The sequence below is a fragment of the Lates calcarifer genome, linkage group LG6 (assembly GCF_001640805.2).
Source record: "Lates calcarifer isolate ASB-BC8 linkage group LG6, TLL_Latcal_v3, whole genome shotgun sequence".
Classification (NCBI taxonomy): Eukaryota; Metazoa; Chordata; class Actinopteri; family Centropomidae; genus Lates; species Lates calcarifer.
The window spans coordinates 12,270,037-12,297,937 of NC_066838.1; the positions used below are offsets into that span (position 1 = coordinate 12,270,037).

At 41.1% G+C, this 27,901-nt stretch overlaps 5 protein-coding genes and 1 long non-coding RNA gene across 10 annotated transcripts; 2 read left to right on the forward strand and 4 right to left on the reverse strand.

Annotated features, from left to right (window-relative positions):
- Positions 1–83: 83 nt before the first annotated feature.
- On the reverse strand, positions 84–3,562 carry lamtor5 (late endosomal/lysosomal adaptor, MAPK and MTOR activator 5). Of its 2 annotated transcripts, XM_018666084.2 has the most exons (5): positions 3,401–3,562; positions 3,248–3,309; positions 1,315–1,432; positions 450–540; positions 84–333 (listed from the first exon to the last, which is right to left on the reverse strand). In XM_018666084.2, exons 1-4 carry the CDS (start codon positions 3,433–3,435, stop codon positions 480–482), a joined length of 276 nt encoding a protein of 91 aa, XP_018521600.1. In that variant the 5' UTR covers positions 3,436–3,562; the 3' UTR covers positions 84–333; positions 450–479. The 2 variants fall into 2 exon arrangements, with proteins under 2 accessions (XP_018521600.1, XP_018521599.1); XM_018666083.2 differs by having other exon boundaries at positions 84–540; positions 3,401–3,561.
- A 2,223-nt stretch (positions 3,563–5,785) lies between these two features.
- LOC127142563 (uncharacterized) lies at positions 5,786–12,655 on the reverse strand. Of its 2 annotated transcripts, XR_007813405.1 has the most exons (4): positions 12,531–12,655; positions 11,742–11,951; positions 7,841–8,057; positions 5,786–7,601 (listed from the first exon to the last, which is right to left on the reverse strand). It is a non-coding gene; the product is annotated as an uncharacterized LOC127142563 (long non-coding RNA). The 2 variants fall into 2 exon arrangements; XR_007813404.1 differs by having other exon boundaries at positions 5,786–8,057.
- Positions 6,672–10,306, forward strand: prok1 (prokineticin 1). Its single transcript, XM_018666179.2, has 3 exons — positions 6,672–6,814; positions 7,877–8,002; positions 8,357–10,306. Exons 1-3 carry the CDS (start codon positions 6,740–6,742, stop codon positions 8,474–8,476), a joined length of 321 nt encoding a protein of 106 aa, XP_018521695.1. The 5' UTR covers positions 6,672–6,739; the 3' UTR covers positions 8,477–10,306.
- On the forward strand, positions 10,450–13,740 carry LOC108876567 (pepsin A). The gene is made up of 9 exons (XM_018666177.2): positions 10,450–10,592; positions 10,864–11,005; positions 11,140–11,257; positions 11,820–11,938; positions 12,048–12,244; positions 12,351–12,467; positions 12,583–12,727; positions 12,948–13,046; positions 13,137–13,740. The coding sequence occupies exons 1-9, from the start codon at positions 10,537–10,539 to the stop codon at positions 13,272–13,274; spliced, it is 1,131 nt and encodes a 376-aa protein (XP_018521693.1). The 5' UTR covers positions 10,450–10,536; the 3' UTR covers positions 13,275–13,740.
- Positions 13,741–13,895: 155 nt separating this feature from the next.
- On the reverse strand, positions 13,896–15,850 carry LOC108876568 (uncharacterized). The gene is made up of 6 exons (XM_018666178.2): positions 15,626–15,850; positions 15,221–15,532; positions 14,905–15,031; positions 14,680–14,798; positions 14,530–14,576; positions 13,896–14,417 (listed from the first exon to the last, which is right to left on the reverse strand). The coding sequence occupies exons 1-6, from the start codon at positions 15,657–15,659 to the stop codon at positions 14,259–14,261; spliced, it is 798 nt and encodes a 265-aa protein (XP_018521694.1). The 5' UTR covers positions 15,660–15,850; the 3' UTR covers positions 13,896–14,258.
- A 339-nt stretch (positions 15,851–16,189) lies between these two features.
- LOC108876508 (zinc finger protein 335) lies at positions 16,190–27,592 on the reverse strand. 3 transcript variants are annotated; one of them, XM_051071189.1, is made up of 28 exons: positions 27,142–27,592; positions 25,747–25,940; positions 25,358–25,634; positions 25,167–25,244; positions 23,840–24,970; positions 23,566–23,748; positions 23,296–23,460; positions 22,921–23,179; positions 22,664–22,841; positions 22,457–22,569; positions 22,350–22,368; positions 22,132–22,248; positions 21,688–21,764; positions 21,389–21,549; positions 21,051–21,271; positions 20,861–20,960; positions 20,683–20,771; positions 20,331–20,587; positions 20,082–20,199; positions 19,787–19,984; positions 19,022–19,164; positions 18,769–18,908; positions 18,515–18,612; positions 18,109–18,186; positions 17,886–17,969; positions 17,745–17,804; positions 17,553–17,658; positions 16,190–16,923 (listed from the first exon to the last, which is right to left on the reverse strand). In XM_051071189.1, the coding sequence occupies exons 2-28, from the start codon at positions 25,936–25,938 to the stop codon at positions 16,802–16,804; spliced, it is 4,764 nt and encodes a 1,587-aa protein (XP_050927146.1). In that variant the 5' UTR covers positions 25,939–25,940; positions 27,142–27,592; the 3' UTR covers positions 16,190–16,801. The 3 variants fall into 3 exon arrangements, with proteins under 3 accessions (XP_050927146.1, XP_018521579.1, XP_018521580.1); XM_018666063.2 differs by having other exon boundaries at positions 18,100–18,186; positions 26,044–27,588; XM_018666064.2 differs by having other exon boundaries at positions 18,100–18,186; positions 27,142–27,586.
- Between the last annotated feature and the right edge of the window lie 309 nt (positions 27,593–27,901).

Sequence of the window (27,901 nt, forward strand, 5' to 3'; positions counted from 1 at the left end):
CTGCCAAAGAAAATGAACTGGTTAACCATGAAACACCGAGCAAAGGAGAAAATAATGAACACTTAACACAGAAGAGGGCAGCACAAAGTCAAGTTAAGGTTTATTAAAGCTTGTTATTCTGTGCATGACTGCCTTGGATTGAAGGATAAAGGTATAAACAAAAAGCAGTAACATAGCTGGATGTAATATGATATAGGACATGTTCTGTACACAGCATCAATAAAATAGCATTACTAACAGATTGGTGTGACTGAATTTTACGAGAGAAAGGATTCACACTCCAGTGTTCAGTATTAGAAAATCAGCGAGCGCAATCTGGTTTAAATACGGGACCTGAAAATACAGAAAACACAGCAGACCAATGAGGAAACCACAGATTTCTCTCTCTCAAAGTTCATTCAGAATGTGTTATCATACTTATGTGTTTGTTTACATGTACATTTCTTTACAATATATTGCCTCGGTGAGCCCTGGCGTCTTCAGGATGCGATCTTGTGAACTGCTACTGTGATGGTCCCGTGACTCCTCACCAAAATGTTTCTACAAAACAAACAAAAACACAAACAAGTCAGACCAACATTCACCTGATGAACAATAACTGTACAGACAAAAAGGAGAAATTAGTCAAAACTGGTTTGATAAATATGTAATTTTAGGGATATCCAGTCGAGTTCAGTTCATCTTTATTGTCAGACAAAATGTTCATTTAAAAAAATACGGGACCAACAAAATACAAAGAAGAGAAAGAAAAACACTGGCATTTCTTATAAAAGACATTTATACCAGTGTTTCCACAGGGGTGACCAGTTCTGAGAAATCATTCCGTTGACCAATAAATGTAAAAATAATAAAATAAAATAAAGCCTGGAAAGTGCTGACCCCTTCATTACAAAACGAGACACTGGCACTGCACCACCTTAGTCTTTTTTAGTTTTTAGTAGTCTTTATCCACATGCAGTCATTATAGACAACCTGAAGATTATGCAAACTTGCCTTTTTTTTAACCTGACCAGTCTGACTACTCATGACTACTAATAATCTTGAGTGAAGTCAGATGATATTTACAAGGTCCAGAAGGTGGCAGCACAGCCACACAAATGAAAAACAAACTCCTCTGCCAAGACTGTGAGCACGGTCATTAAATCTTTGATTCTGGATCTCTTTCAACAGCTTCCTCTAGATTTACTGATCGCCCCCCCAAGCATTAATCAAACCCACAACAAGCAAACCCCATATATTCACAGGAACTGAGAAAAGGGAGAAAAGATGTGAATCAGTCGAGCAAAAAAGACAGAGGGTTACATCAGTGCTCACCCTGACTCAGACTCCAAGCACACAGTCGGCGTGTCTGTCGGGTCTCTGGTGAGAGCTGCAGCTTGTTTGGCCAAAACTGACACAACACCACCATGTTCATCAGACAGCGAGCCACGGCCTGGTGATTGTGAAATATAGATGAATGTCACAGGGCAGTACTGATGAAACATCAAACATAATAAAACTTCACGTCAAACTTTCTCCTGGGTTAACTGAACACAATCAATCTTATTTACAACTTCTGTCTCTTTCCCTCCAAAGTGGAAAAGCTACATTTAACAACTGAGAAGTCAAATCAACATGTTTTTCATTTTATTACATGTTACATGATTTGACATATTTTTGATCAAGGAGACAAGGTGCCTGCCCAAGAATGAGTCCTGCACATGAATCCCAGCAAAACCACAACTTGTCATTTCAGATCATTTTTGTGAAAGAGTCATAAAATAAGAACAGGGTTGATAAAATCAGTGTATTTGGTGATATTGATGATGATTAAATCAGCAAATCAAGCACATTCTGATTTACAAGTGAAGAAGGACTACGTATTTCTCCACTTGTAATTCCCAGTAACACACAATTATTAACTTTCCAAATAGGATTAACCTCAGGCTGCCTACAACCCAGGTTGACCCCACCAGATAGTTAGCAATTTGTTTGTTTTAGACCACTTAAACACACAGTATTTTTAAGCATTTGCCCATGGGGTTCGGGTGATTACTAATAAGATAACAATGTATCTGCATAATTGTCAAATGCAAAGATTGTGGTAAATTCTAAAATCCGAAGCTAATTTTATAGTATGTGCTTTTATTGTCAGAAACGTTTATCAACATGCTTCACTGTGTGGATCCTCACATGCAAAATATTACTGATACTTTCAGAATCATTTAAACATAGTGTAAATGTTTCATAGGTTTTAGCAATCTTGTGTTGACATAAAAAGCAGATGAATAACATGAATATTTTCAGTTTCATTACTGTTACATGTCAGGTTCTTTCTGTGAATGGAGGATATATCAGAAAGGTGAAGACTGACAATAATAAAAACAGTGAACAGACTCGTTGGTGATTTAACTTGACATTTTAAGACTTTTCAAAAAAAAAAACAAAAAAAAAACGTGATCACGTCACATTGAGTTGTTAAATGTTGGACCTATTTTTACTCATTTTGATGACTCATATTCATATAAAACAACATAATAAGTAGGTTGTTTGTGCTATTGTACTTTAATTCAATTCAATTTTATTTATATAGTGCCGAATCACAACAAAAGTCCTCTCAAGGCACTTTTCATATAGAGCAGGTCTAGACCATACTCTTTAAAATATGGGATTTATAGAGGGAGACCCAACAAATAACACAAGCAAGCACTAGGCGACATTGGCAAGGAAAAACTTCCCTGTAAGAGGAAATTTAAGATTAGAAGTACAAAATATTATCAACAAATAAAGTATGATGTATTATTTTAGGTTAAGAAAAGACTTGACTGATCCTTGAGGGAAAATTGAATTGAACTACGTTAGTAGTAGTTCAATTCACCCCCACTTTTTTTCCCCTAAAAAATCGACAAATATATAATATTCTGAAATGACATTCTGCAGGAGTACTTTTACTTTTGGTACTTTAAGCATATTTTGACGCCAATACTTTTGTATTGTAAATGTATGACTGTAAATGTATTACTTGCAACTAAGCATTTCTACACTGTGACACTGTTATTTTTACTTAGGTAAAAGATATGAGTAGTTCTTCCGCCATCGTAAAAAGGATTTGTTCTTGGGTTTGGGATTAGTTTACTTAAAGCTCCGCTGGATTAATTTTCTGACATGATATTTACTGTTCCTTCGGTCAGAGGTCAGTTTGTTGTGGATACGTTAGAGAAGCACTTTCTTATATAGCTGATATAGAATAAGTACTCTGTTTTCTTACAGCCTAGGTTGTGTCCTTGTTGATCCGTGCAGAGCACACCGACAACTGCTGGGTTCTTCATGCTGCCAGAAAACACAGACGAGGAGTGAAAAGTCGTCTTTAACGTCTCAAAACTTTACACACGAACTCAAAAACAGTCTGATATTAACTTACGTATCATCCAGGTGCTGCTCTAAGGTCGCCTCCATGATTAACAGCGGTAAATAAATCTAGAAATTCAAATTTTGTCTAAGAGGATTTGTTGTTGTGGTTGTCTGCTTCCTCAAAGCTTCCGGATGGAGTCAGCTGATCGTCACATGCTCTACGGATCTCTGTGAGGACCAAACTGTACGAAGCGCGCTAAAATAATAATAATAAATGACATACGTGTACCGCCTGCATATGATATGAATTTATATTTGTAAGATAGATAGATAGATAGATAGATAGATAGATAGATAGATAGATACGGGGTATGGCTGTACAAAGTGAGACTGTGCTAATGAGGATAAAGCCAAGTGTTATATATTAAAGGTTGGGTATTCACGCACAACTGCTGTAAGTTTCCAATAAGCGTCGTCTTTAGTTCACTAATGTCACTTAGTTCACTAGCTACTGATTAAAGTGCACTTGTTTTTGCTAAGACGTCGGAAAATAATTTGCTTAACATTTGAGGAACCCATTGACTTGAAATTTTTGGTGAAATCGTACAAAACAGCAACCGAACATGAGAAAAGTGTGTGCCAAAATTGTCCCAAAACGTTTGACCCCTGACCAAAAGGTAAAGCAGTTTCTGGCCCCAAAACAAATCGCAGTGCTCCATCACCCTCCCTATTCACCTGATCTAGGACCGTGTGACTTTTTCCTTTTTCCTAACATCAAATTTGTTCTGAAAGGAACACGTTTTGAGTCTGTGTCAGAAGTTAAGAAAAGAACGACGAGGCTCTGTCCCAAGAAAACCTACTACACTGCTTTGATCAGTGGAAGACCTGAATGCAGCGGCGTGTTGATGCAGAAGAGGAGTATTTTGAAGAGAAAGACATTGAAAAATGTTTATGCACAATAAAATTGTATTACAGCATTAGTCCCGTTATTTAATAGCCATACCTCGTAGATATCTATCTCTATATATATCCTACTGAGTTTTCTTATTCTACTCTCGGCATTTGATATATAAGCTTAATATACAGTAGATGTAATTATTATTCCTGGTTTCCTCTGTGTGGCTAGGTCACTAAAATCACTTTCTAAAGTGGATCAGTTATGAAATGAAACCCTGGCTCTCTTTCTTATCATTCATATGTCACTCTCTTCATTCCAGCTACAGTGAGAAATAGATTTTGATATTCAGATTTGCATAGATTTAAAATTAGATCACCTGAGTTATTTGTTCCCCTCATGAATTTATTGTCTCTATTGATAGTCCAGCTTCCACTTTGTTCTCAAGGAAGAGTCACAATCAGGTGATTCACAAATAAGCTGTGGTTGCCCAAAACAGCTCCATGTGTCACATGTTCCTCAGTCATATTTGACTGTTGTCTTTCTTAGACACCCATCACTGAGAACTAAAATCATCCCAGGAAACAAATTTCCACCATCCCAATCGCAAACAAAATGGTGAAAACATTATTCAGCATGATAAACACTTAAAACGTTCACCAACATAATGTGAACTTTCCTAATGCATGTTCTTTACTGAACATAAAAAATGGCATTAATATCACAAGTATAAAGCAGGACCTTTGTTTCTCGCAGCCTTTTGTTGATGGATTTTGTTAATGTGTTTTCTTCTAAAGTTAGCTGCAGGCCACCGCCTGGGCTCTCCTCTCCTGCATGATTTCTGCTCTCTGTCCCAAGACAGTGAGGCTTCAGTGCTCCTGCTGACAAGGCAGAAATGGGTGAATGTAATTATGTGGCCACTGCATTGGAGGAATCCATCACCTGCACACCAGCAGGGTAATGTCCTGCTGACTAACCCATGGGGTACAACCCCCCTTTCCCCCCTCCTCTCCTCTAATTCTTCTCTCTTTTCCTCCCCTCTTCTTTTAGTCATATTTCTCTTCTCACCGTTTAAATCAGCAGAGCCTGGCCGCTTCCGCTGACAACCTGCTGCCCATCACTGTCCGAGCCATGCACGTAGGCAAACACACGTACAACTGCAAGTTCCTGCATAAATCTCAAAGTCCACACATACACACACACACACGGTATTTAAATACTAGATCCAATTATTTGTTACATATGACCACTTTACAACCACAGTAAATCTGCAGATGAGCCAGACCCAAAATAGAGATCTGACTCAGAGTCAGTGTATCATCACCCTGCCATGCACTGTATAATGGTTGGTATAATTCAGGATATCAATGCTCATTATTCATTTCTGCTATCAATTTAGTGACACCATAGTTTAATAAGCAGTGTCAGTGAGCCATAGTGAGAGGCAGTTTCTCCAAAGTCTTTTTGCAGTATTAAAGTCTTGGCAGTATGATTAATTTGATCTCAAATGAAGTAAACGCAAAAGTGAATTGATGGAATAATGATACAAGAGAAGCATAATTTTAGACCTGGAAACAAACCTAATCAAGTTATTCTTTTACTCAAAAAGACCAAATCTGAACAGAAATAATACATGTCACTGTTGACAGTGATGTTTAAGTTGTTCACTAAAGAGATCCTGTACATCATATACCTCACAGCACTTAGAGAGTAGCTTGTGTGACAAAGCAGATCAGTTTGTAACCTTATTATAACGCCTTATTCTCTCAGTGTGGATAAACTGGTGATGTACAGCTAGGGTGACAGCTGTCACAGTACATGGCATCATAGCACACATATCCTATAATGAAATAAAGAATATCACTTTCCAGCCTATAAATGCTTTACATGAAGCCCAGTCTGTGAGTCAGCCTGTGGTAATTTCAGTAAATGTGTTATACGGCTTTGATCTTGATTTGTTTTGCCCTGGCTGCCTCTGACTGACAAATAACTCGGGATTTCACGGCACCTGTGCCCTTTTTCTCACAAAGAGGTGTCAGATTCATTTTAGTTCATATGAATGGCATCAGTTGTGGAGTGGTTTTCCATATTTTCGGGGTTAGTTTGAACCACTTGAATCATGGGAACTCTGTCAGTTGCTTGCCTTGAGCAGATGTATGATCAAACCCGACATTATGTAAGAGGCAAAGATCTACAGGTAGAGAGGGCTACGGTGACCCTCCATCAGCCATCATCCAGATGAGTAAGATGACGAAGCGTCTGAAGAGACAGTCAGAGAGGGTGTGGACAGATCTCAGACGTGGGGAGGGAAGGAAGGAGGGAGGGAGTACTGGGTGGGGGTCGGAGGTGGATAAAGAGAGGGAGAGAGTGTGGCTCCCCCCCTCTGAGGAGTTACTGGGAACCTTCATGACTGACTGGAGAGACGGGGATCCAGTGTGAAGTGCCAGAGAGTCCGTTAACAGTTGTTGTCCAGTGTTGAGGGGGTTGCGAGAGTCCAGTTCTCCTGTTGCTGTCATGGGCTTCACAGCGGTGCTGCTGTCCTTCCTCCTGGTGTCTCTGAGCTGGTCCAGAGGAGCCGTCATCACAGGGGTGAGTGAGACGTTTTGGGCTCTGCTACACTCTGCTCTGTTATTTTATCAGGTTTTAAATGAATGTCCAATCAGTTTTTAGAGAAGTGTCTAATCACTCAATGATTAATTACTCTGCTTACACTTATCTACTTGATTAGATATCATTTCTTTCTGTAATTGTCATTTTTTGTAAAATGTATTGAGACAATGTGATTTTACACTCAAAATAAAATGACTTACTCATTTACTATGGCTGCAGTTAACAATTATTTTCATTACTGGATAGTCTGCTCATTATTTTTTCAACTAATCTATCAATCAAGTTACTCTGTAACATGTAAATTAGCAACAAATGCTGATAATAAGTTTCCTGATCCTCAGATGATGTCTTTGAATTGCTTGTTTTGCCTCAACCGTTTAAAACCCAAAGATGTTAAATTTACAACAATATAAAACAGAGAAAACAGCAAATCTTCATATCTGAGAATCATGTGGTGACAAATGTTTGAAATGTTTGCTTGATAAAAGAACTATTGGCAACTGACGGATCAATGAATTGACTAATTGTTCCACTCTTTATCAGGGGAAGGGTGCTGTACTTGCACTCAAAACTTCTATATGAACTCTATTTTAATACAACTAGCCTTTGTATTTTGATTTTTGGTTTGATTTTCTCATATTCAAATTACAAATATACATAAAATAGATCTTAGTGCCAATAGGACAGCTTGCTTTGGTGGATAATTTTGTAAAATTTAATTACACATGACAGACGGGAGACCGCATCCTCCTCCGCTTTAAGTCCACTGGAAAAATGAGAGGAAATTATCTCAGTCCTCTGATTGATATTCATTTGTAAATGGATTAGGGAGATGACAGGCAATGGATAAAATGGCTTTCACTGTACGAACATGAGAGGGCATCTCTATTACGATAAATAAAAATGAAATAGATTCAAACATAAAAGGGCATCTCTATTAGCATAAATAAAAAGAACTCCCCTCCTCTCTGCCCCTCTGCCTCTTTTATTCTCTCCTGTCTGTACCTGTATCACCTCGTCTCCCCCCTGTCTGTCCCGCAGGCCTGTGAGAGAGATGTGCAGTGTGGGTTTGGTCTTTGCTGTGCCGTCAGTCTGTGGCTGAGAGGTCTGAGGATGTGCGTCCCAAGGGGTGTGGAAGGGGATGAATGTCACCCCTTCAGCCACAAGGTGGGGAGAAATGTTATGTCTCTAATCTGCATCCATCCAACCTGCATCACGCTCTCTGACACACACACACACACACACTTGTTATTAGTGGAGATTCAGATCATATCAAGTGTTGGCAGGTTGGCTAAAGCTTTAGAAAAGCTGCTGATAACTGCAGAGGATATTGATCTTCTCAGCGAACCAGGCAATCAGGGCCATACATCACCTCTACCATCTAGTGGTGGCAACAGTTAGTTCTGATAATACCATATCTGTCTCTAAATTCTTTTCAAGAGCAGCCTCTTAAGATCTGTAGCTCCACTTGTCAGTTAATGGACAGATTTAAACTGTCAGATTATTTCCCTCCACTTTCAGGTGCCTTACCCAGGGAAAAGGCAACATCACACCTGCCCCTGCCTCCCCCACTTGGTGTGCACCAGGTACGCTGATAGCAAGTACAGATGTACTGATGACTTCAAAAACATGGACTTTTAATGGACGCCCCAGACATTCAGATGGGGAAGAGCACAGCAGACACAGTACACAGAGTGAGGACTTGAACAGGCTGTGGATCAGAAACACATATTTCATCTTCACTGACTGTATTCTTCATCTGTGTACTCTATGCACTATGATATTTAGTTTCTATTCTATTAATGCACACAACAAGGACAAGAAAAGAGATGTCAGGACAGTATAACCAACTAACAAGAGCCACATCAGACACTTTTTACTTAATGAAAACAGAGTTCCTCTGAAAGCTGTTTGTGAACCATTAAAGCATTTGCTGTTTTGTTTTCATGCTAATTTTATGTTAATTTATGAAAAGAAATGTATAGATATGATTGTCAATAAAAGTATAATGGTGACACGTGCTCTGTGGAGGTTTTTGTTCTATCTGTGTTCAGTTTATGCTTCTTGATTAAACATGATATGTGTTATGGGATGGAAGTATCAAGTGTTTGTAATCACAGTCTGATTATGTTGAAGGTCATAATCAGAGTGCCAGTGCCTTTACCCTCACAAACAAACTCGTGACCTTGCTATATAACTGAACTGATTTAGTTTGTTTTAATAGATTTAAATAACAATAAATCAGCAGAGATATTACGAACTGTGACATCCATGAGATTATACTCACTTAGACAGACATGGAATGTAAATGTGTACATTTATTTAAGTAATGTACTTGAGTACAATTTTGAAGTACTTTACTTGAGTATTTCCTTTCAGAGCTTCTTTATACTTCACCTCTCCACTACATCTCAGAGAGAAATATTCCACTTTTTACATCATTATATTTTTTTAACAGCTGTGGTTATTAATTAACTTGGACATCAAGTTATTCTATACAAAACCTATGATGAGCTCATAAGATACAATGCACTGCTACTGATTAATCTGCACATAATATATAAACATGAGATTAGCTCGTCCTCAGTCAGCTGCAGCATCAAATGCTGATTCCACATTCATGCAAAACTAATGACAATTATCCAAAAATATAATTCACATTACACTGACAGGAGCCATTTACTTTTGATATTGTAAGTACATTTTACTGCTAATACTTATCTTCTGTCTCTTGAGTAACATTTTGAATGCAGAACCTTTACTTGCAAAGGAATGTTTTTTTTACAACTCTTTTATTGTTGTTTAGGCAAAGAATCTGAATATGTCTTCTGCCCCTGTGCTTTAATAAAGGTTACTTCAACTATTTCAGAAATTCACTGCCAGAAACATATTTTGAGAAACCAAATGGCGCCCAGGGTTACGAAAGCAATATAAAAATAATTTAAAAATGAAATTCAATATATAATATCAACTACGTAAACATGATATGAAATTAATTTTCCAGTCAAAGTCAAACTACAGACTATTCTCAGGATGGAAGTATCTTAAGCATTTTGTTATTCTTTGTTCACACCTCAAGCCATTCCCCTGTGTGTTTGATTTGTGTGCTATTGTTATCAGGTAACCCTGCCCAAGTGACCTCAGTTCACACCTGTGGAAAGTTCCCATATCAATGTTAAACAGAAGCTCTGGACATCATATCTCCTGATCTACATTATCAACATATTAAGTGCGCATTGTATCCGTTAAACACTTTCCTTACATTTACAGTATATTCAAATGATCAGTTAGATAATAACAGTCAATCCTCACACATTTCCTATTGGAAATTAGTTTTGCTCAATTGTTTCCTACAGTGTGTTTCAACAATGTTGAGGTAAACGTTTGTATGTATTATATAGTCAACAAACAAACAAAATATAATAATAATCTTCTTTTATAAAGTCAGCTTAGTTTTACAGTAAATTATCTCTGCTAAATATTTCCTGATTGTAGCAAACTTTTCAGTTAATGGGATATTTGCTTCTAGATAAGAGGCAATTTATCACCATATTATGTAGTTCTTATCTCCAGCTGATACATGATATCAACCTATGTGGAAGGGCACTTTGGAGACACAACCTTGATACATTGTATATAAGGGCTGGACTCTGTGACGGGAAGTTCACTCGTCTGAGTCCTACAGCAAAGTGACCAACACGATGAAGTGGCTCGTTGTCCTGTCAGCCCTTGTGGCTTTCTCCGAATGCATCCATAGGTAAGTCTGACCTGGCTGGTTGAAAAGCAACCTGTGCCGTCATTTCTTTGACATTTTACACCTGAATAGGCTGAGCGCGTCGAAAGACAATCTCTTCATCTGGTATTCCTGAGGGAAAACCTAAAGGCCATCGTGCTTCATCTTACTTTGAGCTATCACACCTTTCAAACTTGCACAAAGTTGAAAGTAGCTTTTTTTCTGATGTCTCCAGCTATAAAATGGTGGACATCTGTGCATTTTACTGATTATTTATTCACTTTGCTGTGTGTAGGATGCCCCTGATCAAGGGAAAGACCGCCAGGCAAGCCCTGCAGGAGCAAGGACTTTGGGAGGAGTACAGGAAGAAACACCCATACAACCCAATGGTCAAGTTCACCCAGACTGGTACTGAGCCCATGACCAACGATGCTGACGTAAGTCCATCTCGTCTAACTGACATAAACTCTATTGTATATCACATAACGAACACTTTATGGTAGTAAGATCAAGCTGATGTTAATCTCTCTTCATCTGTATCTCTGTTGTGTGTCCTCTCATGCTCTTCCAGTTGTCCTACTATGGTGTGATCTCCATTGGCACACCTCCTCAGTCCTTCAGCGTCATCTTTGACACCGGCTCTTCCAACCTCTGGATCCCCTCAGTCTACTGCTCCAGCCAGGCCTGTCGTGAGTACTACTGAGATTACTACTGAAGCCCAGCCTATTGTTCAGTCAGTTTAGGTAGTTGTGGAAACCAAATGTTTTTTTTAAGTACTGTATTTAAGTGCAGTTTTGAGGTACTTGTACTTGAACTGTTTTCATTTTATGCAGGTTTCTCCCTCTTTTTATTCCCCTACATTTATTCGACAGCTAAATTTATGTAGTTAATTTGTGTCTAGATATTTTACACACAAAAATATTAAATTATTATATGAAATATGATACACACTAAATACAAGGCATAGAATATTATAGATAAAAATACCTGTACTATACTGTATATAAACTAATGTAGTAATAATTCCACTTCAGCTACTTTTATTACTTTTATTTGAGTATATTTTAATTTGTGGTGATACTGTTTTGATTGAAGTAAAAGGTGTAAATACTTCTCCCACCACTGGTTTTTATGTTCTGTAACTGTTCATTACATTTTATTTGTGGCACTCACCCCATCACTAGAAAGGCTCCAAAGTTGCTTGACATTGTCGTAAAATGCACGTTTGAAAGAGAAGTTGTTCCTCTGCAGAGAACCACAGGAGATTCAACCCACAGCAGTCCTCCACCTTCCACTGGGGCAACCAGCCTCTGTCCATCCAGTATGGCACTGGCAGCATGACTGGATATCTGGCCAGTGACACTGTTGAGGTAAACAAAACCCCTGGAACAAAATACATAGTCTATTTAGACTTCATACAGGCATACAGTATCTCTGCGGTCTGTTCGGCTGTGACTGACAGCTGTCTTGTGTGTCCAGGTGGGCGGCCTCTCTGTGGCCAACCAGGTGTTTGGAATTAGCCAGACAGAGGCTCCCTTCATGGCCCACATGCAGGCTGACGGTATCCTGGGACTGGCCTTCCAGAGCATTGCTTCTGACAATGTCGTGCCTGTCTTTGACAACATGATCAAGCAGGGACTTGTGTCCCAGCCCATGTTCTCCGTCTACCTGAGCGGGTACTGAAACTGGATGGATATCTGTTGGTTGGAAGTGTGTGGTTCGTTTTACAGGAAATAACAAATAGCAACAGTGATTGAGATTTGTTTGTTTTCTCTCTCTCAGCAACAGTGAGCAGGGCAGTGAGGTTGTCTTCGGTGGTGTGGACAGCAGCCACTACACTGGACAAGTCACCTGGATCCCTCTGACCTCTGCCACCTACTGGCAGATCAAAATGGACAGGTACAAAGAAATGCATCTAAAATCAGTGACTCTGAGTAAAATAAAACTTGATAATCTTCTCACTTGCAATACTGACAGCAAACGGTAATCCAACTTCTGCTGTTCCTCCTCACAGTGTTACCATCAATGGACAGACTGTGGCCTGCTCTGGTGGCTGCCAGGCCATCATTGACACTGGTACCTCCCTGATTGTTGGTCCAACCAATGACATCAACAACATGAATGCCTGGGTTGGAGCCTCAACCAACCAGTACGGAGAGGTGAGTCATACTATCACACCATACTGTTTGACATAGATTTTCCCCCTTTTTCTGGACCCAGAGTAAACAGACATTCAGCGCTCTGACGTCAAAACTCTCAAATAAAAATAATTATGTAGGACTTGGTTATGTGCTTCAGCTGGAAACCTGTAAAATAGCAATAAATAAAACTTCTGCTGCTACGCGGTCTTCAACTCTGTGTGTGACGTTCGTCTCACAGGCCACAGTGAACTGCCAGAACGTCCAGAGCATGCCCGACGTCACCTTCACTCTCAACGGACACGCCTTCACTGTCCCTGCATCTGCCTACGTCTCTCAGGTCAGTTAGACCCCAGCCACCACCCATGTTTTCAACACCGTAATAAAGATTTGAGGGAATTAAATCTTTCTTTCTCTTGTCTCACCACAGAACTACTACGGTTGCAACACTGGCTTTGGCCAGGGTGGCTCTGACCAGCTCTGGATCCTGGGAGATGTCTTCATCAGGGAGTACTACGCCATCTTTAATGCTCAGGCTCAGTACATTGGTCTGGCCAAGTCTGTGTAATCAAATAAGACACCTGATGAATAATCTATAGATGTATATTTCCCTGTGGGAGCTTGTCTAGATTAAAGATTGAAAAAAAAATGGTGCAAATGGGACATTGTGGAAAATACAGATGTGAACATGTTGTAGCTGCCTTTGCATTAAAGAGATTATAGCAACTAAAACATTCTGTGTATTTGTGTGTGTCTGACTGTGGTGACTACAACCAAGAGCATATATCAGCACAGCATCTTTAGTCACAGTGGTTTCGTGTCACAGTGTCGCACTGAAATATCACAGGAATAAGAATCAGTCCAGTCTATTCATTCATCCACTCGTCAGAGAAACCTGATCTTTTATAGATGATACAAAAGGGACTGCCACCAGCTTTTTTGTGCAAAGGAAGAACAAGCCCAGAATAGAATATCGAGCGGCTCTCAGAATAGCAAAGGGCCAGGTGAGGATATAATCTAGAGGAAGCTGATGAGGACAAACATTGATTTAAGAGAAGATAACCTGATGACATGATCTGACAAGACTGCTGCTGTATCACCTTGCAGACAGGACCAAGTCTCAGAGAAAACCACAAGGAAACCAACACAAATCCGTTGCCTTCATTTCACCAGATTATGTGCATGATCATGAGAGAAATCACTGCTTTAATGGCATTATCATTTCATTTTCACAAATATTTTAAGGGGTAGTTCAGTGATTCAACATTGCACTTCCGTAAAATTGGGGAACTCGGAAAGCGACAAAAGTTCAAATAAAAGCATGCAGTGGTGAAGATATCCTGGAATCTTCCCATGATGCAACAAAATTCATTTTTTGTTAAATTCTACCTGGTAAATTCAGCCTGGTAAATGTCTTTCAGCTACACAGGCTGAGTAGACCTATCCATGACATCTGATGACATTCATTTGTAAAATCAACAGATTTCTCTTTTTTGCGTAGCTAATAAAATCAGTCCCACAATAAAATCAGAAGCTAAACTTTCACATGAATTCACTGGTGGATTGCCAGTGTGGAATACTCCACCATCTCAGCATCCTCTGTGTCAGGGGCTCCTGCTCGTGTTGTGGGCATCCTCAGGTTTGCGTAAACCTCTTTGGGTCTCTGGTGAGCTCTGAAGTCCACTGTTGTGTAGACTATGCTGCTCATTTCCTGGGGGAGACAAACTGTGTCAAGAGGCTGTGTTGTAGAGGAAGCATAAACAGTCAATGTGCTTTTAAAAGACAAGTGACAATGAGTCACATGTTCCCTGTTTAGCACTCACCGGGCCCTCTTGTTTCAGTGACTCACACAGAGTTTCTCCACTTTTGTCTACAGAGAAAAACAACACCATGTCGGTTCTATTTACACATTTAAAAAACTAAATAAATTTCAGACACACTGACCAGATCATCAATTTAAGGAAACTGCTTACCCGGCTGTTTACGTTTTGTCCTCACTCTGAAGCAAACAACACCAATAACTGAAGTGATCAAAATCATCGCTGTAATGGACACAATGACAGCAAGTGGCAAGGCAAAACTCCAGGGGACACTGGGAAGGAGATGGGGCACAGAATTCAGATAAGCTATTATTTCTCTTCAGTCAAAAACCACTGTCTAACAACAGAAAATGAGTAATCTACAGTTTACGGAAATACCTGGGACTGTTTCTGTGGTCGTGTGCCAGAGCGGGCTCGGTGGAGTCTGGGAGTGTTGTGGAGGTGTTGAGGGGTTCGGTAGTTGTTGTCAGTGGAGGCTGAGAGTGACTGTGGTGAACTGAAGCTTCTGCAAAATGCAAGAAAATTAAATAACCTTCCAGAGTTTATGGCTAGAGTTAAAATCGGATTTCTCCTTTCCAGGGGGGGAGACACTGTTTTGCAAATGAACATTTATGAACATTATTGGACACACTGGAGGCTACTCGATAATACACATTTGTAACATCACATTAATGAAAATCATAAGAACACTTACCTGAGATCTCGACGTAGTAGTCACTGTAGATGTGGTTTTGGGTTCCCAGCACAATACATCTGTAGTAGCCTCCGTCCACAGATTGCACATTTGATATTTTGAACTCAATCCAGCCATCATTCTCAGTTTTTGTAACTCTTCCTCTCAGCAATTCACAGGTGTATCCTGTGCTGTCCAGCAGCTTGTAACATCCTCCTGGATAGAGTTTACAGCAGGACTTGCTGTGGCTGTTGTAAAATGAAGGGAAGGCGAGTCTCAGCAAAATGTGCTCGAACTCCTCAATCTTCTGCTGCCCATTCAGATGAGGGATGTCTGAAAAACAAAAATTTCTTAATAACTTGTCATAAAAGGCACTGGAAAACAGGAAACTGCAAAATTTGGTAGTGTATGTTTTCTTCCTCATACCTAATAAAAGAAAAAAGACAAAAGAAAACTTCATCTTCAGTATGATGCTCAGAGTCTCAGCACTGTTTTGTACAGTTTTCCACTTGTTTTAGAGGATCTGAGGCTCCTCCTTAACAAAGGAAAGATGAGGAAGTTGTCACTTCATCAGCTGAAAGGCACAAACAGCCACCAGTTTGAGAAGCGTGCACACTTCTGATATGCTTCATTGTTAACTTTGTTTTTCAGGTACATGATAGCTGTTTCCATAATGTAAAGGAACAGGAAAGACCATTTGAGGTTGTATTTGTGGTCTATTGGATTGTATTACATAGTTCATTTCTGTTATTGCATCAAACCCATATACTGCTCTGTTGCACAAAATGTTGCACATACTGCAATTTCCACACACAATTTTTGCACACTGTGATGCAATACATAACCACAAACTACACTTCACAATGACTATAGAGATGTATCAACTCATCTCTGAGGAAGTGTGTAAACAGTGATTGTACTGGAATGACTTTGTTTTATAGTGTGATATAAAAATTAAGTAAGTTTTTGAGTAAGTTCACATTAGAGAAGTTTTTTACACAAAGTGATTTATTTGGTGTCAGCTTTCAGCTTATTAAACACTTCACATTCACCAAATTAAAACAAATCCTCCAATATGGAACAGAACACAAATGCAAAAGGTATGTACAATTTAATATTCAGTAAACACAAGGTTGTGGCGTTCTGACAACTAACATATCTTATTACAGATCAAAAATAAACACTCCGTTTTCACTCACTCCATTTTTCAAACTAAAAAGTTCATTTGAATGCTCAGTATATTTTCTAAAACATTATATAAGCCATTTCATTCTCTGTGATAACATTGTCTTGCAAATCGAAGCAGCTGAGGCACATAAACACAAATCATTTTTAATAATTACAGACCAACTCTTAAATGCACAGCCCCTATGATTAACTTAGAAGCAATGGGTGCAATAATCTGAATTTACAAAAAGCTGCTGATCTTATTAAACTGAGCAACCTCCCCCGAGCAGATGATACTGTCGAGGAGATGATGCTTTAGTTCACGGCCAGCTGAATGCATAAATAAGTTGAGGTCACTATACTTGTCAGCTCCTAGTGGTTTGTCTTGGTCCTGGTTGGCGCAGGTTTGTACCCTGGTCGGTTTAAAAAAGCCGTCTATTCCTCAGTGAAGGTAATGACATCGTAGTGGATGCCCTGCTGCTGCAGCTGCTCCAGCTGTTCGGGTGTAGCTTCTGTGTAGACTGTCTGGGTCTGTGCCATCGCTGCCTCTGCTACTGCTACAAGAACAAAGATTATCCACAGTTTGATTTGTTGTCAGGGTCCTGTAGTCACTACTAGTTTGTATGATGGTGATTTCATAGTTATTTATGTTATTTGTTAAGCTCATTGTTAGTTAGTTATTATACATTAAAGATCATGAGCTGGATGCCTAAAGGACCATATCTGCTGTTTTGCATGTTGTTTACCCATTAAGTGTACAATACAGTTTAAGGCTGATTTAAAAAAATCGACCTGCAGAGTTGATGATACATTCAAGAAATCAGCATCTTCAGAGTTTCTAATCTTAAGAAATTGACATCAGATTTGTTTAAGAGTGAAAAGCTGTTCGGCAGCTGACTCTCTCAACCTTGCTGAAACACATCATCAAAATGGGAGGATGTACAACTGGGAATCTGTAACAACTGGTTCCGTTCAGTTCAGGTTACCAACTTATTTTTATCTGATAGATTCTGATAGTAAAGTGAGACGTAGTCAACGACTGGAAAGTAGTTTTGGATAAAATATTATGTGCAGAATTATAGGCATTGTCTTAACTTACTTTGATGAATATAAACATCACCTAATAGTGCAGTGGAGGACTGAATATACACAAGTTAAGTGCAGTCTGTTCATTAAGAGAGCCAACCTGTGACAGCAGTGTGTGCAGCAGCCTCCAGCTCTTCAGGATTCACTATCTGTTGCTCTGAGCTGACAGGTAGATACTGGATCTGACCGTCATGACTCACAGCAATCTGAACACATAAAAAAGCAAAAGCATGATGAGCTTTGTCATAACAAAACACTCTCACCATAGAGCACTTTGGTTGATCTGCCTCACCTGTTGCTCCTGCACAAAGGCCCCGTCATGCTCATACTGGATGATCTGTCCATCTGGCATCTGAGCGACAGTGTAGAGAGATAAGTTAAAACAACACCGTATCATCAGTTGTGGTGACTTCTTATGAGGTGACTCACTGACCTGTATGTGGTTGCCGTCAGCTACTACTACATACTCCTGCGGGATCAAGTGCTGTACTCCATCCTGTGAGATGATATACTGGACCTGATACAGGACATGAAACATGACAGGAAAGCTAAAATATATAATGAGGGTTCTGTTATAAATATACATATGATGTCTTATATTGTCATGTACATTAAAATATAAAATGGTAGAATCTACAAAATCCTACCTCAGTCACCTGGTTGTCTCCTGTCATCAGATGCTGAACTGTCTGTCCATCTATGGTGGTTATCTGTTGAATGTATGTGCCCTCCTCCTGATGATGTACATATTAATGCATTTAGTGTGTGTTTACATAATGTAGGGCTGCACAATTCTGGAAAAAATGATAATCACAGAACGACAGCACGATGCAGGCAGTGTGACTCGCTCTGATTCTCTCCGCTCCAGTGTCAGGTGAGTTCTACCTGCCTGCTGACAGCTGCATGCCCGAATAAGAAATAAGATCGCATAGTGCTCTGAATCAAGATCGCGATTTTAATACGATTAATCATGCAGCCCTAATATAATGTATGTAAAAATAACCTTTATGGGAGAATTATGTGAAGTTATAAACATGTCAGGTATTGTGTAGACGCTAGTACCTGATCTGATAGTGCCTGTTCTTGAGCTACAATGATGTGCTCCTGTCCCAAGGCCTGCAACCTCTCTGGAGTGATCACAGTCTGATGTCCCTGCAGGGCTGTTGTACACAGAAAGACACACACACAGATCAAGTATGATATATATATTTTTGTGATTTAGTTTTATATTAATCCATGGTATCATTCATTCGTTTTTACTGTTTCAGCACAAACCCAGCTTCTAGTCTTGTTCTGTGTTATGTCATGTTCCTTACACTGCAGTGTGGCGAGGGCCTCCTCATCACTGTTGACTATGATGGTTTGTTGAGATGTGGCGGTACGGTTTTTGCGAGTAGGATGATCCTGATTGTGGAGACGCTCCATGTGAAACTTCAGATGGCCATTACGGTTAAACCTGAGACATTGGGTGAAAAAAAACAAAAAAATGCATGCATACATGTCATATGAGAGTTTCTGATGTTAGCTGAATGCAAGTTTCGTAAGGACTCAAATTACTTCTGATCCCACCTTTGACCACATAGTTTGCAAGAAAAGGGTTTCTCATTGGTGTGGGTCATCATGTGTCGGCGCAGGTCTTTCTTGTTCTTGGAGGCAAAGCTACAGTTTGGACACTTATGGGGACGTAGGTAGGAATGCTGCTCCATGTGAGCCTAAAACAGAAGATCAATCAGATCAATCACTGCTAGAAAAGTAAAGGAATGAAAGACAGAAATGCCTGATGAGTGGATTAAAATACATAAAAATGCTTGTGAGATTACTCGACGGCAGAAATGTAACTTGGTTTTCTTTCACCCTGTTATAACTTAATTTGATGAGCTGTTAAATATTGAGGTGACTCATTACTGTGCCCTGTGGGAAATCAAAATGACTACAGATGGTGATTATTGCCTGTGCTTTTTCAATAAAAAATAATATTTTTATGATAAAGTAAGAAAACAGTAGGCACTTAGATTGCCTTATATCCCACCACAATCTCGATTACAAAAGACGATGTATACTCAAAGTACTAGTAATTTGTCAACAAAAGGTGTTTAAATTATGTACACTTATGCAGGAAGGTGCACCAAAATCTAATCAAATCATCTACTCAATATGGGGTACCTGTCGTGTAAGAATGTAGTTCCCACTATGTATTGTTCTTGTGTTATTATGTTCCCATGAATGCGTCTACAGAGTCACAGATGCCAGCATGGCCACATAATGTCCCTCAAACCATGGCAGGGTGGCAGGGCATAAAAAAAGTTGAGAACAGAACTAGAGATGGTGCTGTACCTTGACCTCTGGCCAAGAGGTGGAGGTGAAGTCACAGTCAGGACACTTGAAGGTGTTGGCATCCAAGTGCGCCCTCTTGTGGTTCTCCATGTCAGAGCGTCCATGGAAAGACTCCATGCAGATTCGGCAGGAAAACCTCTTGGTGCTGAGACTGGGAGAGCTCACAGCAGAGGGAGAGGGTGGAGCCTCACTGCTCAGCTGACGGAGAAAAAAAACCCAGCACAGTCAGAGAGGAGGGATACTAGAGAGAATATCTCTATATGCCAAAAAATTAAAAGTTACAGCTGATAGTTACCTCCACTTGTTGCAGTACACCGTCAGGCAGCGCTGCTGAAGTAAGATAGTACTTGTCGCTTTTCATGCTCTCTGATCCAGAGACCTCTAAAGCCTGAGGAGGACTGCTCTCACCATTACTGCAAAAACAGCAGTGTAATGACTTTAGCGATTGTTGAGACATCATAAACATCAATAAGTGTCATTCTAATTAAAGAATCATGTCACTATGTTTCTCCAAATCAAAATCAGACTGCGTGTGTTATGTTACCTGTATCCAGGGCTATGGATTTCTTCAGCGGCCTGCTCCACCACACTAAATTCCCCTCCACCTTCGTAGGCTTCGATGGCGATCTGGGTGAGCTCTCCTGTCTCAGAGGCGGCTGCCTCGTAAGCCTCTTGTAGAACTGTCTCACCGTTCTCAGACACATGGAAGGTCATGACCTTTTGTGCCTGACCCGGTGCTGTGGTCACTGTACTCCAAGTGCCCTTCTCCAAAGGTTTGCCCTCTGACTTCAGCACTGCCACCTGAGGAGCACAATCAGGATATATATGTCATATAAAATGCCAGGACATTTCACTTATAAGCGTTGCCCCTGGCTGCTTTAAGCAACAGCACCAACCTGTAAAGAGTTTCCAACCAATTCACGGGCATTGCTCATATTCAGCAGCAGGTCCAGAGCATTCTGGGCAGACAAATCACTGGACTCAGCTGAGGAGCACATGGATACAAAGTCAGTGAGGTGACACACCTGAACTATTGAAATGTCTGAAAATGTCTCTTGTGTAATCATCCCTAACCTTGTTCATAGATGATGGTGGTATTTCCCAAAGCATCCTGGGACACTGAGGCATTTTCCATCCCTTGCATAGCTTGTAGTGTAGCTGAATCCACTGCCACCTGATGAACAAGGAAAAAACATTCTATCACATTCTATTAAAATCCAAGTTGGATATGAGATTAATAACAGAAAACCTCTAACAGACTTACAATAGTGTTCTGTAAGCCTGGTGTGTCGTCCTGCTGTTGCTTGAGCTCCTCTATCTGCTGCAGGGTGAAGAAGGGTCTGCGTCGTCTCCTCACTGGCTCTTCGGGATGAGCCACAGACCACTCTTCAAACGCCTCAGGATGGCGACACTGGACATGTAGACGCAGGTTCTTCCTGTGCTTGGTCATGAAGTGACACATATCACAGGAAAAAGGCTTCTCTCCTGTAGGGATTTAAAACACTAAATTTATAGGAATCACACAGTGCTACGTTCGTGAGGTAAAAATAAAAATGCGCTCAGTTTAAATAAACTTTATGAAAGGGATTCTGTCACACTGACCTGTGTGTTTGATGGCTAGATGGGAGACGAGGAACTCCTCTTTGGAAGTGGAGTATTTACAGTAGTCACACTTGAAAGGCCTGTCGTTGGTGTGGGACAGCTGGTGGTTGAGCAGCAGCTTCTTGTTGTCGCAAGTGTAGTCACAAAACTCACACTTGAACCTGGCACAGGCACATTGAAGAGTTATTCATTATGACACTGACATCAAACAATCTGCTGACCACAACATCCATGTTTTTGAAATACAGATTGGTAAATGACACAATAAAAGAGGTGGATTAAAAGTTTTCAGTACTGACTTGCTGTCTCCAAGACTCTGGATGTGGGTCAGTAGGTGCATTTTGAACGTGTAGCGCTTCTTAAAGGATTTGCCGCACTGCAAGGACAGAAAGGTGTCATCACCAAGAGATGTGGAGAATTTCACAGTAGATAAAAAATCCATTAAATTATGACTGTCACAGTCACGCACAAAATTGTTCTATTTGGCAGGAAATTCATGTATTTAAAGAGGGAAGGCAGATAAAACAAGTTTCTTACAGGGGTAACAATCCAGTCCCATAATCATTATACCCACTGACCCTCTTTATATGATGACAACATCTCTCCTGTAGTTGCCACTCAAACACAGTAACATGCCATTAACAAATTATTGGAAACCACTTAAATTCTTTTGTAATATTTTTAATATGAGCAAATATTAAGGTTTTATGTATTTTTGAACTGTATAGTTTACGTTTTCTGACCTTATCACACATGTGTGGTTTCTCAGAGCTGTGGGTTTTCATGTGCTGCGTAAGTCTCTTTTGCATGGGGTATACTCTGTGACACACAGGGCAGGGGAACTCTGACACCTTTGGTACCTGTGAAAATCAGCATGAGAGCCACAAAGTTGACTTGTTAAGTCCAGAGGGGAGCAACAAAATAGAAACATTGGAAATACTGGAGGCCAGAAATTTCTTACCAACTCTGTTTTTCTTTTCCTGTGGGGAGGAAAAGAAAAAAATCAGTAACAGTATATATAAATATGTGATGAGTAGTTACTGACTTTATGTGTTCTGAGTTACTTACTTCTCTTTGTTATGAACTGCTGAGTGGCGAATGACATCTTTCCTGTAGACACTTGTGTAATCACACTCCTCACACTTAAAAGGCTTGGTACCCTCATGGTTGAACATGTGTTCCTGTAAAACAGCCCCCAAGACTTAAAGGACACTGTGGAAACACGCATGTAAACTGAGTTTAACCTGAACATTGTGCACTTTAATTGCAACTAACCTTGAGTGAGGACCAGCGTTTACAGCGATAGTTGCACTGGAGGCACTTAAAGAGCTCCGGGTCATTGCCCTCGTGAGAGTCCACATGGAAGCGCAAATCTTCTTGAGTGAGGAAGCGCGAGCCACAGATCCAGCAGTTGTGAGGTCTCAGGAGTGGTTTGAGGGATTTATAGTAACGACTAGAAGATAATGAAAGTTGCTGTGAAAGTTATGTAATACTATTTGCAACAAAACTTTACTCAATTATCTGATACTTACTTTCGATTGATATACTTCTTATACTTCTTGCGAAGGAAGCGTTTGGAGGGTCTGCCACGTTTCCTCTGGAAGAACTCTTCCTCTGGCTGTGTGTTGGATGAAGGGTCTTTGTTCTCAGAGTCTGATTGGCTTATTGTGGCCTCAGCAGTGTCTCCTTCAGTCACCACAGCAGGGCCGTTGCCTAGCCCGGAAGAACTTGCTTCCTCAGGTACACTAGCATCAGCGCTGACTCTGGGCTTCTTAGCAATACTTTCTGCTTCTGTAACAAACAGATAAAAAAGAAGAATGACAACACAGAAATAAGTTTTGTGATGCAGACTCTCTGTGCAGTGATAGGCTGGCTTTTGTTTTGCTCTCTTATAACTCAAACCTAACCTTTGCTGTTGTAGCCTTCTTCTACAGAGCTGTACTTCCTCGGACGGCCAACCTTTCGCCGGGGACGCCCTTGAGATGAAGAGGAAATGGGAGGAGCGGGCTTTTTCAGAATGGCAGGTGGTCTTCCTTTGCAGTCCTCATCTGCAGGGTTGTAGTCACTATCCTCTGGGGATAAACAGAAGAGCAGAGACAAGAGATAAGTAAATCTGATTGCCCTTTGACTGATTCACTAACTTGTAAAAACATACACTGAAAATTTTCCTCCCTGACCTTCAGGGTCATCAATAGCACCAGCATCCACAATATCATCCTCTTCTTCCTCTGCCTGATGGGGCTCTGCGGTCTTCACCTTTGCTGCTTTCTTCTCTTCTGCTTCCTCCCTCTCTGCCTGGCGGCGGGCCAATGTCTCACTTTTGGGAGGCCGCCCACGCTTACGTTTTTTTGGCACATCCCCTGAACAACCAACATTTCACAAAGAAACAAACATTGAACAACTTAAAGGCAGAGAGGTATATCACTATGATCCATAATCAGCTTACATTACCTGCAGGTTTGAAGTGTTTGTCTCTCATATGGTTAATGAGTGTGTCTTTGGAGGCACTCTTGTACGGACACATCTTACACTTGAACTGCTGTACAATCACTACTTCCATCATCTCCTCCAGCTCAGCTAGGTTTGGTGGTCTGTCTCCAGAGCCTTCTGCCACTGTTGATGTCTCCATCTCCCTGGCCAGCCCAGCTTCGTCCTGAGGCCCATGGGAGCCCTGGGGCTCCTCTTGACTGGGTGAGCACTGTTGGGCCAGCTCAGGCTCTGGATTGGAGGTGTATGTCCCGCTGCTGCTGATGTAGGGCCCAGGCTGACTCTCACTGCACTCCAGGGCCTCAGGAAGCCCTCCTGAGCCTGCTGTGTCTGCCAGAGGGTGGTCTGACGAGGAGCTGTCATCAGCATAGAGAGAGGCCTCGGGACCATTACTGCTTTCCATGTAACAGGAGTGCTGGGGCTGCTGTTGGGAGTGCTGAGGCTGATCTGGATCCTGGTTCTGCTCGTCATCTTCATCATCGTCCCTTGCCTGGTACCGAGAACATCCCGGCTGTTCAGAGTCTGCAGCTGCAACACATTCTCCGCCATACTCTGCCCCATACTGCCGACTTGTTTGGGACCGGTGGTCTGCACTGCTGTCAATGTAACTGCGTGAATGATGCAGCTGCTCTCCATCATCCACCGCACACTCAAGATACCCGGCACTGCACTCCACCACGTAGTGACCTCGGCTGGTGGGGTTCGAGTCAGCCCCGCTGCATTCCACGTATCCTGGCAGGTCCTGGTCACTGTTATCCCCGCTGTAGTCAGGGAAGCCAGACTGGGAGCGTGTCTGGTCAGGTTCCTCACCTGAACACTCCACATAGGAAGATGAAGACTCCCCCGTCTGGTCCGGGCCATCTGCACTGCAGTCCATGTACTGGGAGGGGTGGGAGTGCTGGGGCTGGTCAGGCTGACTGCTACTGTCCTCTGGGTAACCTGAGTGTCCAGGCTGATCGTCAGGCTGGTCGGGTTCAAGGTTGCCCTGCAGGTCTCCCTGGTCCAGACAGGTGGATGTGGGACCTTCAGCGAGAGCTTCTATGGCTATACGATTGGACAGGGCTGAAGATGACATCTGAGCTACCATAGGAGCACCTATAGCAGACAAATACATATAGATGGATTGTGCATAGTTTATTAAAACAGATTCCCATATTTCCATGTCCTTACTGTCCTTACTTAATCATGTGTCATCAACTTAAGTGGATTTTTGTTAAAAGTTAAAACTCACTTATATGAGGACTAAAACTAAGTCTGTGCTTTAGGGGGCTAATGAAGAGTTCTGACTTACCATCATCCGGTCCTTGTAATATCAGATACTGAGTTGTTTCTGCACCCCCATCTTCTGCACTGGTCACAGATATGCAGCCTAATAGAAAAGCAGTGGACAGGATCAGATATCTGCTACTTAAACTAATCAAAATGACACAGCCTTAATGCTGCTCAGCCCTAAGACAGAACATGGAGTAATAGTGGAAATACCATTCATGATGTCAGGGCCGATGGTGGATTCTATGATTTTGTCAATGGCAGACCCCAGGTCTGACGAGGTAGAAGCAGTTGAGTCAGAAACCATCATGGCTCCGTCAGACACAGCGCTGGAGTGGACCAGCACTTGAGGTGACTCAGACACCAGCACTGACTGAGTCACTGTGGAGACACTGGACACGCTGGTGGACTGGGCCACTGAGGAGGAATCTGGGAGATGGACTGATGAAACTCTGACATCTGTACTGGAGCTGGTTTCTGGGATGAACACCTTGACAGGGAAGGTCAAGACATAATGCCACTGTCAAGAAATGTTTGGGAGAAAACACAACTTTTTTTTGGCTCAATTGTATTGTTTTCTCCCAGATATGTTAAAGGCTTACCACAAGTCCCTCTGAGCTCTGTCCCACATGGCAGTCAGACTCTGGGGCCTGTGCATGAGAGGCAGCAGCATCACTGCTGTCTGCAGACATGGCCTCTGACGACTCCATACCCATTCCACTTTCAGATGGCTCCTCCATTCCTGAGGGGCCTGCATCACTGCTGCTCTCCACCTCATTCTCCTCTGAATCCATAACTATTCACAAAAATGTCACATGAAATCAATATCAAATTTTAAGAATGACTGCAAATTCATTGTCTTAAAATGTATACAACTCACGTCTAAGTTCCTTAGTTACCTGGGCTAGGACACCTCTGTTTCGCGTATGTGTCAAGGTTGTTTACACATCATCAAATATTTTATAGTCACAGCTAATTTATCACTGGATTAACAAAAAAGTGTGAAATAACTTCTAAAACAAAGTATAAAAGCCTCAAGACCTGCAGAAATGAGAAAACGTTTGTCCAACTTTTTAAACTCTGGTGAAGTAAGGATGCATAATGTTGGAAAAGGTAACTTTAGTAACCAAGAGGAGATAATATCCTTTTTCTGAAGGTTATTGTACAGTCTATGTTGCCGTTAATAATTTCCCCCACTACATCTAATGGCTATAGATGCGGGTCTTTAGCTACTGAATATTTCATACATGATTATTTCATATTATATTAATTCCAATAAAGGATGTTGACTTCGTCAACCATCATTTAGTGGTAAGTGACAGTGTAAATAACAGTGTTTATTTTGGAAAACGTAGACGCACAAGTAGCATGAGCATTAATGCCCGTGGTGCCAGCTCTCATCAACTGGCTGAGTGAAGTATTTTCTTCTCAAGGGCGTTAACGTTGGTGTTAATTAAATGTCACTAGTCCGTGGACGAAAAGCTTACGTTTTCCCCGTTAGTGTACTGATAAAGTGACAACAGCTTGGGACATCGGTAAAGTTACTTATAAACTTGATGCCAACGGAGACTAACGTTAGCTCACGCTGAGCCAGAGCAGCTAACGTTAGCAGCTTTGTTTCATGTCACTATCGTGTTTACGGACGGTAAAACAGGTATAAAACCTCTCCCACTTGTGATGTGACAGTTTAAGTGGTTAAATAGGATAACGCTGTTGGATAAAGAGCATGTCATTGATCTAACCAAGTCAACATATCGTGTGTAACAGCCTCCAGTACAACGTGAGCTAGCCGTTTTAAACGGGCCTAGCTGCCCTTCACCCTGCCTGCTCCGCGTCGCCATTTTACACCAGGCACCCCCTTTTACACTCAGGCATTCTGAGAGCTCTACTGGGGACCTCGAGGGCCTCAGCCGCGGCAGACCGCCCAAATGCTCTCCCTGAAGAAAATGAAAATATTTTCCTTCTCCGGCACTACAATCTCCACGCTTTTTTCTTACCGTATATTTTCGAGTAGAAAGGTATCCTAAAGTGTAGAAGCGCTAAATAGAACAGGAATTAGTAACCGATAATTGTTGCCTCATTCTAGTCGGGCGCCATGAGTATCTCCTTGCTTCCTGTCCGTGCAACCGGATCTTATTTATTATTTTTGTTGAAAAACTGACCCGTTGTCTAATCAGACATTTTTATGTTTACCAGTTTTAACAATATGTATTTATCGACATTTTGGTCGTTACGTATTGCTCCATATATTCGGTAAATGAGATGTTTACAAACACGTAGTGGACTATTGTTTTTAGGGGAAGGCGGATTACGCAACTGGGTGCGGAGTAATATGCATCCGCTTGTCTCGAGAGACTGTTGAAACTTTGAATAATTGATAAAACAAAATGTCAATAAATTACATTTCCATAGCGCAGGGCTGGCTATGGTTCATCCATTTATGTTTTTGGTCACTCAAGATTTTCAGTGTAATTTCGCATCATGAATTAGGTACTGATGATATGCTCAGTGGTTCCTTTTTATAAGATGTATGTACAATAGAAGAGCAATGAACAAGGCAGTACCAAGTTTCCACTTCAGAGGAGGGAAGAACATGTTTTTATAAATACTGGGTACCTATTAGGTGCTGTGCTTGGAAACAAAATTTGGTTTAGAAACAAAGGTGTTTGTGGTGCTGCTGAATTGTGTTGTATGGACACGTGTCTCTGTTAATTTGCTGTCCACCCCATTAGAGTAGGCTAGATAACAAACACACCT